The sequence below is a fragment of the Drosophila teissieri genome, chromosome 2L (genome assembly GCF_016746235.2).
Source record: "Drosophila teissieri strain GT53w chromosome 2L, Prin_Dtei_1.1, whole genome shotgun sequence".
NCBI lineage: Eukaryota > Metazoa > Arthropoda > Insecta > Diptera > Drosophilidae > Drosophila > Drosophila teissieri.
In genome coordinates this window covers 17,945,464-17,959,518 of record NC_053029.1, presented here as the reverse complement: position 1 = coordinate 17,959,518, position 14,055 = coordinate 17,945,464, and the positions used below count along the sequence as shown (strand labels likewise).

Sequence of the window (14,055 nt, the reverse complement as noted above, 5' to 3'; positions counted from 1 at the left end):
ACCCAGAGTAACCAGCAAAGTCAGGCGCCAGCAGCAATCCAGAAACGGAGTCTCAAAGCCACAAGCCCCGACCGTACCGTATGTCCCCCTCTCGCTCGCACCCACTGCGGCGTCGCTGGAAAAGCCGCCGAACATGAAGACACTTTTCCGAGCCGGAGTGCAAGTGAGATGGGCAGCGTGTAATTGAAGCCTGTGCCTGAGTTAAACGCAGCGATTATGTCGGTCTGTCCGCCTCCAGCGGTCGGAAGAGGGGGCGTGGCAGAGGGAGGGGGTGCTGGCGCCGGCAGCAGGTTGCAGTTGCAGTTTCGGTTTCGGTTTTCAGTTGCTGTTTCTGCCGCAGTGGCAGTGGCAAGGATTTGACCAGCTTCCTGGTTGGGCATTTCGACTGGCATTCGTTTGTCGCAAATTGAGTTGTGCGCTGAAATATGTCGTCGTGTTCACTGCACTCCCACTAAGAGAAAAGAATCGCAACGGGTGTGTTTGAATTCAAAATATTATTACGGTGATTAGGGTAATTAATGAGGTTTAAGTAGGCCCAGACATGTAAAGATGGTTGTGGAAAGTATGTGTGGTGTTCATATAGTCATTCAAGTTTCAGATCACCTAATACGATGCATACTTTTTGCTCCCAAATTATTATATTACTTTTCATTCGGCTTGAGGTGTTTAATATCATTTATTTGTTGTTTAATTTATCCTTTAATTTACATTCCAAAAAGTAAATTCAATTGTTAGCGTTATGACAACAAATTGTAAGAGTAATTCAGTAAGCCTAAGTAAGCTGGTGCTACGACTGCATCGATTGTCGATGCTCTTGTTTATTTTGAAAATATTTCGAAAGTAAATTGAAGGCAATTTGTAGCAGTGTTCCTGCGCCCGCGCCGACCTGCATTTGATTGCAATTTGAATGTGCAACGCGGTGGCAATTCATTTGATTGGCCATTCTGGCCGCTGGGTCTGCGTGGAAGGTACTGGAGGTATAGCCATGAATGTAATGCAGGAAGCGCTCCACTTCGGCCATTTCTACCATTTCTACCATTTCAACCATTTCTACGAGCTAATCAACTGGTTTCACTGGCACGCCGCGGCGATTGCATAACAATGACAAATCCAGACCGGCACGACACTTGGTCATTGTCTTCGCCCCGATGGAGACGGTCTCATCCAACTAGTTTGGCTTTTCTGGCCGCTTTTTCTGCGCTGTTCCGCCTGATATGATATAACTTTGATACATCCACGGCCACTTATTGGACTGCAATTGCTGCGGGAAGAAAAGTTTTCTCCTCGCGGGGTTCCATCGCCAGAAGTTGGGCAATTAACAGACACATTTTGATGATATAATCATAAGAGCTGGCGATTTGATCGGGCCATTTGACCGGTTCGGGCCACTTTTCCACCATGATCGCGCAATTGCGAAAAAGTGTCAAAATTAATTGCACACAAAGTGGCTCGATTCGATGCGGTGGCTGACTGGCACCGGGTTATTAGCACCACATTTGCGTGGATAGCGGCAACATCGGCTAAAAATACTTCCCTCTTAATGGAGGTAAAAGATGTCGAACCAATCTGTTATTTATTGTACTACTTTGCACGACAGTTAATAGTTTTAAACTCTTTTAACAATGGCTATTTCAAGTCTAAATGGACTTATAAATATTTGTATACATAAATGGTATTTCCATTTATGTTTCCTATGATTATGATTTTTTCGATAAGAAAAGCCTTTAGAATCCCTTCATTACCTGTGAATATTTGCTTACCTAAGGTAACTTAACTTAAGGTAACACTCATTTGTATATGGACACAGAAATGCCGCGCAAGGTCGGAGAGTGAAACACTGTGCACTTTGGCCAAAGATTAATATTGGAGATGGCCAACGGCGGTGCCGGCAATGCAAACGAAAGTGCCGATGCCAAATTTGCTTAACCTGTTGTGCTGACGGCCTTTCACTGCCGAATGGCCGGCCAAGGATTATCCAACCGAAAGCCAACCGAAAGCCCCGGAAACCGATACATCAGGCCGTTGTCTCCCCGTCCGCCAGCCACTTCCTTTAGCAATAAATTTTCACTTAACTATGTCGATCATCGCCGCATATGCGAATGTAAGCAACATGCAACATTCATGTGCAACATCGCATCCCCTCGATGCGACTTGCCACCACCACCCCATTCCGGTGGGAGGGTTTCGGGTGGCTTGTGTGTGACACAATTTTCCAGTTTGCCAGTTACGCCTCGTAAGTTTAATTGACGGAAGCGCGTTAAAATTGCAGAGCCAAACCAAAGCTGAATAAAAAACATGGTTGGGAAAAATCGAAATGAAAACAACAAAGTGAAAATGTGTGTATGTATTATGCATTTGCATAGCCAGCCGCCGGAGTTTCGCGCTTCATTTACCCATATGTAATTGATGACCACATTAAAGAGCTCGATTGGGATCAAACTTCACATCGAGCAGTAAATAAAAATTGGAATCTTTAAAATCGGGCAGTCAAAACGCTTTCCACACGCGTTTCCTTAATCAGGCAAATACCAGTTTGTATCATGTGGCTTAAGTAGTGTTATTTATTGTTCGTAAGTCCGAGGAATTTTTAATCTCGTAATTGTGTGATGCAATGTTTTTAAGACGATTTGGTGTACAACTGTAACGGTAACTTCACAGTGCAAGTAAAGAGTTTTTTAAATACTTAAAAGCATCAATGCTACACATGAACTGTACTCAGCGGTAATAACATCCTTCATACGGACGGACAAGCAAACGGACAAGAATAGATCGAACCGGCTGTGTATCCTGATAATAATATAGGGATGGAAACGCTTTGTTCTTACTTTGACACTAATAAACAAATTGCTATAATCTTAATTTGTATGAATTCCCAACCATCAGTAAATCAAACCCACTACCAACAAAACATCAGTCACGGTATTAACGACCCTGAATCTGAGATTCTGATGAATCAATTGTTAAGATTTAAGGACAGACTCGGGAGCTACTCGTATGGAAAGCAATTTGCTTACTGGCATCTTTAAAAGTGACCTTGCTACTTTATTTGGAATCGGCTACTTGCGTGTACGAGTATGTGAAAGTGGCCATAAATCTAGTTCTGACCACAAGTGTACGTGTGCGTTGTTTTGAGTGGGGGCTAGTGGGGCAAAAGTTTTACTTTGGGTAAAACATGGATTTGCCTTTAACGGGGAGCGCAGGTGTCGTTGTGGTTGTTGCCACTCTGTGACTGCGTATTGAAAAGCAACACACAAGAATCTACTTGACTTTCGTATGCAGCACGTTTTATGGCCTCCGAGACTGAAACTAGCGATTCGATGGCAGAGGGGTGCTCGAATTTATGGCCATCAGAAGCGAGTTAGACGATTGAGCATTTCCACAGATTGCCGCAGAAGTTTGCTGAACTCAGCAGAAATCGAGCTTACATGTGGACACAGCCACAATGTTTGGCCTTCTGGAGACATTTCGGTCTGCCCAGCGGGTTGGCTATCAAATGAGTCATGATCGCATACACTTGACTGCAATCGACCTAAATAACATGGGAATTTGTGTTCTCACTCATGTGGAGAATTCAGTTTGTTTAACGATTATATTCACTTTGATTTACTCAACTCCGGATTACTTAACATTATGGTTTCTGTGGCCTTTTTGGAATTAACTTAAACTACTTTAAAGGTCTCAAATATTTGCCCAACTAAGGAGAACCTTAATCAGAAATATCGTTATTACTGTTCAAATGGATTCACGTTGCAATCTGTGGATTTGTCTGGACCATATTTATTTATTAAAATTTTTGTTCGTTAGTTCATTTTAAAAACCTGATTTTTCAAAACCTTTGGTGGTTGATTTTCTTTCAAAACACCGTGTAGATACTTACCTTAGCAGTGCGTAAGATTATGCTGACTTAAAAGTACCCACATTGTCCACTTCCGTGCGAATATCTCGCACACTTCCTGCCTTGGTGGCCAATGTCTGCACTTCCCATACGAATGATTGACGTTTTATTAATGCGGATTATAAATGCAAAATTCAGCATCGAACAATGCCGTTGGCCAATTAATACAATTTTTAATTGGAAAATCGGCATAATAAAGGCCATTAAGTGATGTCTCGCCCCTGATCCGCTACCCATCGAATTTCCCAGTAAGTAAAAGCTTTGCAAAATGTTTTCTTTATGATTTTCTTTTGTTTTCTTTTTCGGTTTGCTGTTGTTCTTTTTTTGTTTTGTTTTGTATAATTCAGATTACATTTTATTGTTAAGAATGAATTGAATTATTTCTGCTCTGTTCCGATCTCTGCATCTTCAACTGCGGCTTGAACGGCTTTTCCAGCACTTTATTCTCGGATATTTTGGTTGCTTGATTTCACCATTTGATGCTTGCCTTTTTCTAGTTTCTGTATTGAATCATAATAATCGTAATAATCATAATGAAGTTGACATAATATATATAATCTGTTCCATATATATGCGTGTATATGTATCGAGATTCATATATACATATATATATATATATATATATTCATATATATATATGTCTGTAAATGTCTGTGTATACATAATTCAATTTACCTAAAAACAATTTACAAATATATAAAAACGAATTCACCTAGTAAACTAAAGCTACATGCGTGTGAGAGTGTTGTGTTTGTTTGTGAATGTGTGATAGTTTATAAAAAATGATTTCCTCTCCATTTTATGCACGTGGTAAAATATCGTTTATTCCTGTTCGATAGCTGATGCCTAGTCTGTTTTTGTTTTCGGTTTATGCAACATTCGTGTGCCTCCGCCTTATTTGTTTACAACCGATCCACATACACAAATAATATATCGGTTTATCTGTTAATTTCGGCTTTATTTATGTTCGTGCCCTGGCATAAAAAACTGAATAGTATCGCATAGTATTGTTTGAAATTAAGCATGCTCGGAGTCTAACTTGCTGAAATAAAAATAACAAAGTTTGCGGACTAGTTATTATTACTCATACGCCACGTTTTGTCGGTCAGGAAATTCAAAAGTGAGATGAAAAAAATTTAAAATATACAGACAGTACAGTGGTTATTAGGTAACGAGATGGGCATTATTTTAAATAAATTTAAGTCGTTCCAACAAATGGTTGTTAAATGGTGGAAACCCCAATTAATCAGATTATGCTCAGTCAAACTTTAAATTTACAAATAAAAATAAAATGGAAAAATTAAGATCTATTCTGGCGAGTATCCACTGTACTCATGTCAGTTACTATTTCGTATTGCTTTTTACCCACTGAAAAAATTAATGACTTAATGTTAATGTGTTTATGAAAGCTCCTTTTTTCGCAGCTTTTCCTATTAGCAAGTGTGAGTTTGTCTGAGTGTAGTTGTGGGTGTGAGGTGTGTGTTTATGTGCAACAGTCGGCCTAATGCTACTTAATCATATATATAATATATAATTTGCCTTTCATTCTTTATAAGTTTTTGGTTTTGTATAATTAATTGTTTACCTTTTTCGGTTTCTGTTATTTTTAAGATTCAGAATTCCCTTATCAGTTTATAGCTTCTGTTCATTTTATTTCATTTTAATATGGGACTTCTGTTTTTTTTCGGTTTTCTTTAGTTTTTTGTTTTGTTTTATATAAATGTAAATATCGTAACATAATATTTATGCATTATATATGCTAAATTTTAATTTAAATGTACTCATTTTACACCTTGTCGTATTCGCGATCTTCTGTTATTCTTTAAAAATGTAACCTTTCTAAAAACTTAGCATACAAATTTAACAATACATATATCATTTAAAGATACATTTATGTTCTTCTTGTCGACCGCTCAAACCAACTTAACTTCAATTTATATTATAGATTAACTTTGTTTATTATTTTCTTTATTATGCGTAGTTTTTAACAAAGTTGTTGTTTTTGGGGGATATTTTTGTTTTGAGTTTGAAAGCTGCTCCCTTGCTTTGTATAAATTAAAACTAGTTTTGTATTCTCTATATTGTATATATGGTTTTGTATATATATAAAGTACTTTAGGTTTCTTCTTTTTGTTTTTTGTTTTGTAAGGCCAAAAATGTCGAACTTAAATATGTCCAAATCGATCGATTACATTAACATAGATTTTTTCAATTGAAATATTGATGTCCTCGTCCCAGTTCTATGTAAGCTAGTGTAAATATTTTTCGTTTGGATTCAGGGGAAGGATTTTAAGTGAAGTTGCAAAATCATGTTTTTCTTTTTTGTGGAATTTGCAAAATGTAATTTATTTAATTTTTTTAGTTTTCTTGTATACATTTTATTTATAAGTTTCCTTGCTATAATTAATGTTAATTAATATTTATGCCTGCCTGCTGAAATTTTCTCTTGAATAATTTCAAAAAAGTTTTGATTAAGCTTTAAATTTAGTAAAAATGTGGGGCTTTGGGGCGTTGGGTATTAAGCAAGTGGGCGGGGCGGGAAGGGGGAAAGGTTTATTTAAGACACACCAATTATCACCTACTATCCAATGTGTTTGTTGTCGTTTGTTTACTCTAAGTTTAACTAATTTATGTAATGTAAGCTGTGTGTGCATGCGTGTATGTGTGTGTATGCGTGTGTGTAACGTCTTTGTATAGTCAGTCAGATATTTAATTGTATATTCCTTTAAAATGTATTAACCAAAAAGTCGCCGTTTGTCTTTATATTCTTTTGAAGATTTGTTTTCTCGGTTTGTGTATCAAACTCCTTCGAAATTTCTGCCAGGATCTGCGGAGGGAGGGGCGGGGAGGGCGTGGCATGCTGTCGGGGTCGGTCCGTCAGTCTGTTTTGGTTTCCATTTTGTTTAAGTTTAAGTCTTAGAAACAATAAAAGTTGTTAATTATGCGTAGGATTTCATATCAAAAGTTTTTGTTTTTCGTTTTATTTCTCTTTATTTTTACTAAACCTTGGAACCGGATTGGGATTTGTCTATCATGTATATATATAGATATATATAGCCCTATATATACGTGTGTGTATGTACGTAATTATGTTATATTTAAGAAACTAATAAAAAGTTGTTTTTAAACAAAATATTGCATACTTTTATGTGCTTGCTTGAAATTTTCTGGTATTCTTTCGATTTCTCGCTCACTTTAACTGCTACTCATCGCTCATCTCGTCCGTAAGCCTTTCTTTATTTAGCTTCCTAATCCTTAAACTTCCGTTTCCTTCTCTTCGTCTTATGTATAATGTAAAAACGTAACGGTAAATTGTAAATATATTGTAATTGCATTAATCAATATAATTATAAGAACACATTTTCCGAGATATTCGATTTTGTTGTTTACAAAAAATAATGTTGTTAGGTATATAACCGATACGACATAGTTATACATACATCTGCTGTATATATGATACACATACTTTAGTTACAACATAAGGCAAAGACAACCTAGGCGGGATCGGATTCGGGCTTTCTGGGGTTAACACTAACCGAATTGAATTATTGGGGTCTACGGGTTCTGGGCTGTGCGGTGTAGAGAATTTCGCTTGGTTTTAAGTACTTAGTCGATCTGATCTGCTCGGGCCTGGATATGAAAGTTTAGAAGTTACATATATATGTATATATGGGTGTGTACTATATGTGTAGTATAACCTCGAAAATCAGTTTGATGCCCCTTGCTCGAAATGCAATCGGTTTCGGTTTCTGTTTCGGTTTCTGTTTCGGTTCTCTACGAAGCAAAAGTCTTAACTGAGTTAACAATATTTTTGAAATATTTTCCCTTCCCTTTGCGTCATCCGCTCTGTCATATATAATATATATATGTATATAGATAGAGTTCTTTTTAAGTGAGTCCTTGGCGAGGATCACATCCTTGGTTGTATGCTAGCTTAAATCATGATAAAGTTCTTGTATCTGCTGCATGCGCAGTGCAGTGTTTACTCAAATAATTATTGTTGCCACATCCTGCGGCCCTCAGTCCTCGAGCAGCGCTGGCTGCTGCCCGGCAGGGGGCGCCACCGGCGGCAAGACACATCCGGTGGCAGCCGCATCCTCGGCAACGTCGTCCGCGGTCGTCTCCAGGAACGGCTGCTGCTCTTGTTATGTCAGGTCCTGCTGCGAATCTATCGAGAACAGCTCCTTGTACAGCGCCGGAAAAACGACGTTCGGGTGCTGCAGCTTGAACTTGCTCAGCGATTCCATGTGCAAGATGGAGATGTCGCTGAAAAATTGGAACATTAGGAGTGCCCTGTGAAAATCATAGTCTCCCCAATCAACCTACCGGAAATTGGGTATATTGTTCAGCAGTGTGTCCAGCACGGTGACATCGCCCTTGAGCGGCGCATGATTCGTTTCCAGCTCCTGCCGGATCGCATTCATGCTCAGATTGAAAAGCCTCTGTATTTCCGTATTACCACGCACTCCATTGCGTTCTGAGGGAAAGATTTATCATATTTAAGATATAGCCTATTTAAGATGTAAGTGAATCCCACCTGGCCAGAGCAGCACTAAGCTCTGATACAGCGCCAGTTCGGTTTCAGTCAGTTTGAGTTCGGCTATCGACTTGGCCGTTTGGAAGATGCGCGACACCAGACGCATCTCCTCCGAGTCGGATGTGTAGAACGCCTCCTGGGGCAGCATCACGTCGCCGTAGAGAACCGCGTTCTGTGAGAGATCTAGCAGTCTGGACATGCGAACAATCGCCAGCTCAAAGGAGCCCGTCTTCAGCAGTAATATCTAGGCGAAAACAGGTAAGACAGCGAATCAGACTTTTAGTAGTTGGTTCAAGTTATGTTCGCATAGTAAACTCACCTGATCGTCCTGACTCAGGCGCATGAATCCCGGTATTAGCTTAGCAAATTCGATTATGTTCTGTATCATTTGTGTAAGCTTTTCGGCGCAGTCCAGCCAGAGTTCCTCTTGGCCCAGATTCTTGTAGTAGAGAATGCGCGACACATCCTGCTCAGCATATTCAGAATATTCCATTATCAAAGGTATACTTTCGGGCTTTGCCGATAAACACTCACCGGCTGCTTTCGGAACATGTCGTGCACAGCTTCCAGTTTGGTATTTGTGTTGGCATGCGCCTCCGCCAGCGTCTTGATCAGCACATCGTTGATATCGCCATCCGCTGGAGAGATGCCGAATTCATGCAGGGATTAATGGATTTTCAAATATATAGAGAAGGTTAGAGAAGAGAAGGCTATTACTATCACATTATTCCAGACTGACTAATTATTATATTTAAAGTCTGGTGGTATATTACTACTAGAGAAAAATTAATGTGTAGTTACTATTTACTAATCATTTGCTCTTTGCTTAGAATCCCCTCAAGAAACACCGCCCAACTCACCGTGACTAATAAATTCGGGATCGATTATTGTACTGCGCGGCTCGTAGGTGGTGCTGTCCACGTAGTCCGCCGAGATGTCGTACTGCATGGTCTGCTGGGGCGTCACGGAGGCCGAGTATCCGTAGGGACTGCCGTAGCCCACCTCGTTGTTGGAGTAGCCGCCGCTGTAGCTGAGTGACAAGAAGGGCATTACGGGTCGGGAGCGGTGATGGCAGACGGGGAAGAGAAGAGCAGACGAGAGGAGGGAGATAAAGAGCGAGGTCAAACAGTGGGTCGGGAGTCAGGCGGATCGCAGACGGATCTATATGGGGGGTCATTCTCGGTTCGGTCATACTGCACCTATTGTAGTTGTTGTGATGCAGCTGGTCGCTGCTCGAGGGCGTCTGGGTGTCGTACACGGAGCTGTCCGGTGCCGCGTCGCTTTGGGCCCTCATCTGGGCTCTATGGAAGCGCACCTCGTCCTCGACCTTCTCGCGCTGCTTCTTGGACATCCTGCCGAACTTTACAGCTGCAAGGGGGTGTGGTCAAATGGGCGGGATTAACACATTAATGCAGTGCGCGAATTGACCGCTGGCACCCAAAGAAAAGTGCGAAAACTGAACTGAGGCTACTGCCTCGTAGTCTGGCCTACTTCTTCTCAAAATAATACTCGAATCAATTATTATCAAATTATTGTGAACAGAATGTCGGAAATACCATTTCTAATTTTTGTTACTAAAAAGTGTTATTAAAGAGTATTGAATGTTCTTAGATGTGAATTGAATTCCCTAGCTCTTTACTCTGGGTGCCACATCCATCACTTTCTACAGACCATCACGGCTCATTCCCAGTTTTAGGCACTTTTGCAGTCTACAATATTGACATCGGTTGCGATTAACACGGTCCACCACACATTGCTTGTTGCGCGGACACTGGTAGTTGACCACGGAGCTCTGCGATCTTCGGAAGAATCCCTTGCAGCCCTCGCAGGTGATGACTCCGTAGTGCACGCCGGATGACTTGTCGCCGCAGACTTTGCATGGAATTATCTCAATTTGAGCTGTAAGGATAAGGCGGGAAGAGGAGTTTTAGAATAATATTTAAAATAATATAATAATCTTATATAGTACTACATACTACCAATAGTTCTCGACTACTTATGCTGTACAGTGAGATTGTTATATTGAAAGAACTTGCAAACGTAGTAAAGATGTATTGCCAGAGTGTTCCCTTTAAGTTGGGGCCCGAGCAATTTCCGATAGTGAACGCCCCGCAATTACAATCAATGGATTTCCCGCTGCCAGCCTATCCATTGTCGGAGTTCAGACAAAGCCACTTCGACCCCAGAGAACTATTGCGCAATACGGTTGTGTGCTATCTGAGCGGCACAATGCAGGCGGTAGCGGTACCTTAAGCCACTTGTCTGCGCAGACAATGCAGAATGCGCCGTGTGCGGAAGGGAGGGGGATGCATTCGCAGAGCGAGAGGGAGAGGGAGACAGTGCGACAGCTGTTCGGATTTCCCTTGCAGTCCGCAATCCTTTCAGCGGTGATGCAACTTCCTGATCAACAGCAGTGCACCATCGCGTCGCTGAGAACTGGTTCACGGGGAGAATTAGGATTTGCAGCGGCTTACACTGGCCTGCATTAGAAATAAAATTTTTAGGTCCCAACTTAAGTTGATTTATTGAACAACGATCAATGGGTACCTTTACTTTTTATTTTCTTTTTTGCATGCATTAAGATTAAACTTTATGTTTCATCATCTGCTAAACATCACCATTTAAGTTATTAATCACTAGAGAGGTGAGAGGTAGAACTTCTGCGCTCCACCAGAGACTGATTTAAAGTAACCGCACCTTGCAGTGCAGTGTTGGAGCGAAAAGCCAGTGCGGGAGAGCGAGAGAGTAGATGTGCAAGGGAGAGAGCGCGAGCGGGCAGATTGGTCTCGTCTGGCGGCGGTATTGTGTAATCTAGGCGCTTTGCCTTGCGTACTTGTATTTGTATTTACCCACGAGGATGAAAGATGCGCGCTGAACCGAACGCACACAAACACAAAAGCCGCCGCCGCAGCAGCAGCAGCAGCAGCATCCGCAGAGGCAGCGAATTCGACGCCGACGTCGATGTCGGCAGAGAGCAGGGAGAACAACCAAAACACAACCGAAAGCAATACCAACACAAACACAAGCGCAGCTTGAAAAATGTGCCAAGCGCTGCTGCTTTGCTTGCCTTTTTGTTTTTCTTTTTGTTGTATCGGATCGGAGAAATGTGTGACAGATGATGAGTGAGTGAGTAACCCGACTGGCGTTGTGTGAGTGAGTGACTGAATGTTTTTCAAGTGTCAATGAACCTTTCCCGCACGGCAGTATCTCACACCAACACACACACAGCATTCTTAACGAGCGAAGAAAAAGAAAACAAAAACAAAATCGAAAAGAAAGTTCTCTGCCGCGCACTCTCTTTGCTTTCTCTTAAGCCCAGCCGAAGAGCCGCTCTCTTTCGTTGCATCTGAGCGCGCAGACAGATATTTAAATTTAATTATGCTAGAATGTGTGTCGTCATCGGTGAACAAGATTTTAAAGAGGGTTTTATAGGGGTTTTCAAGCTGACTTAAGCCGCCTTAAACTTTTTATCGTTCTCAAGCATTACGAAATACCCGAAATACTTGCACGGAAAATGCAGTATTTGTAAGGCCTTTCCCCCGAAATCGTACACATAAATTGTTATCTGAAGTACCGGAATGTGCGTGTTTATGGGTCTTCAGACAGATAAGTCGGTGGCAACTGCACTAAAGAGCGAAGCAAAGAGCGGGGCACTTTTACCGTTATGACAAGTAAAAGCTTCAAAACTTACAGGCAATTCCCACTCATTTGTATGCAGTTCAGGAAATCGATAAGTCAAGCGACAGCATATGCATTTGTATTTCTTTAAGGTGGAGCTACATTCAAAAATACTCTGAATTGTATTGAATTATTTTTGAATGCTTATCCTTAATATAAGCTTTAAATAGCAATACAAACCATTTGCAGTATTTGCTTGGTATAGTTTCCTCATTCCTAGTTTTGTCGTTTAATATAAGTGTAATATATGAAGAAATAAATGAGTTAAATAGATTTTTATGGGTTTTACGCACTTAAATTGTTATTTTCCACCTGAACAATTTAAAATCAACCCGTTTTCAGAACCCTTAGTGACAGAAATGTGCTTACACGGTAACAAAAAGGTGACTTTGGGTAATTAAATTTGAACCTACGCATATTTTCCCCCGCATTTGGGTTACCAAATAACAGGCGCAAATATTTACTTAATACGCGGCGCGGAAAAGTGTGTCATGAAATACATTTTATTGTCTTATTTGGCATTTTTGCTTGTGTACTTTGACGGCGAGAAAACAAAATTTATGACATACTTTTCTCGAAAGGAAGGCAAATATTGGGTGAAATTGTTTACTTATCAGAGGTAAAAGTCGGGAATAAAAAGCTGAATTTAGTCTAAGTAAACATCAATAATAAGTGCCCAAGAGTTTCGATACGTTTTTAATTAACTGCGACTGTTTTGGCAGTTGCTCACTAGCGGCACGAACGCCTCTGCTCAATGAAAACGCATCCATTCAATTATTAGGTAATTCCACAACATCACGTACACGCACCGTTGTCCGCTGAAAAACCAGTATTAGCTGATCAACTAAAGAAAACTGCATCTCGCGGTTGATCAACCAACAAGTTTGCTCCGCCTATATTCAACCCAAAGGCAAATTAATTGCCGTCGAAAAGCGGTTTAATAAAATAAATTCTGAATGGGCAGAGACATGCGGAAAACCGCCCAGATATTTTGCATATGCAATTTATTTGCACTGCCCCGCGGACTCGCTTTCTTTTTGCACTGCTTCTGCTGGGTGCAGCAATAACCAGAAGTCAAAATTAATATGTTCTTCTTTATTGCGAATGCATACCCGCAAAAAATGCAGTTCGCCAAGAAGCAGCAGCGAAAAGCGAGTAAAAAGTGTGAAAAGCATTCGCACATGCATGTGTGCACACTGGCACACGAAAATTAATATGCAACGACATGTGCTAACGAAAAAATACCCACACACATACATATATACATATATGTATGAAAAACTGGAAGATCGTGGAGCGGGGGAGCTGGCCGCAGGGGGAAACGGGGGCCGCTGCATATGAATTGCAGTTTTTGGCACTGCGGCGAACGGCAAAGTCAAATAAAATAACAATAACAGCGCCAGAAACTATGGCAATGATATAAAAAATAACTCACACATAATACCTCACGAACAGTGTGACCAAATGCCGCGAAACTCTGGAAATGTACAACGGAAATGTACACACCTGCTTATATTATTCAATCTAAGTAAAGCTTCTTAGAGATAAGAAGCATGGGTATAGGGCCACGCGCCGATTTATATTCTCATTTAGCGGAGTTGGCATATTTATAAAGTAAGAAACAAAAGGCAGTAAGAGTATTTAGTTAGTTGCAACCTTAGTTTCATATTAAAGTAATGGGCATACGAATGGGATAAGTGCTAAGTTGAACGAGGTATGAAACAAACAATCATCTGATTATGGATTTTAAAGATGGAATCGTAGTGTTATATAGGAATGTATTTATTAACTTGCAGTTCTGCAGCTAGTACTTGCTTTCAGTCCACCGAGCATCTATAGTTTATTATTGTATATTTAATGCCCTGCATACTTTCAACCACTGTGCTGAGGCAAAAAGTGAAGCACAGTCAACTTTGAGTTGCCCATGTGGCAGCGCAGTCGCCTT

The 14,055-nt window shown here is 40.7% G+C and overlaps 1 protein-coding gene across 3 annotated transcripts in view; it reads right to left on the bottom strand.

Moving 5' to 3' along the window:
• Positions 1 to 4,208: 4,208 nt before the first annotated feature.
• LOC122615370 (probable nuclear hormone receptor HR3) overlaps positions 4,209 to 14,055 on the bottom strand; it is a 29,414-nt gene continuing 19,567 nt past the window's right edge. For 2 of the 3 annotated variants that reach the window (XM_043790384.1, XM_043790386.1), the window contains exons 2-9: positions 10,104 to 10,331; positions 9,632 to 9,800; positions 9,293 to 9,462; positions 8,967 to 9,070; positions 8,752 to 8,898; positions 8,433 to 8,676; positions 8,222 to 8,372; positions 4,209 to 8,161 (exon numbers count right to left, since the gene is read on the bottom strand). In XM_043790384.1, the coding sequence (XP_043646319.1) occupies positions 8,041 to 8,161; positions 8,222 to 8,372; positions 8,433 to 8,676; positions 8,752 to 8,898; positions 8,967 to 9,070; positions 9,293 to 9,462; positions 9,632 to 9,800; positions 10,104 to 10,331 (1,334 nt within the window). In that variant the 3' untranslated portion in view covers positions 4,209 to 8,040. The remainder of the gene's footprint in view (positions 8,162 to 8,221; positions 8,373 to 8,432; positions 8,677 to 8,751; positions 8,899 to 8,966; positions 9,071 to 9,292; positions 9,463 to 9,631; positions 9,801 to 10,103; positions 10,332 to 14,055) is intronic. The other variant, XM_043790385.1, reaches the window with a different exon arrangement.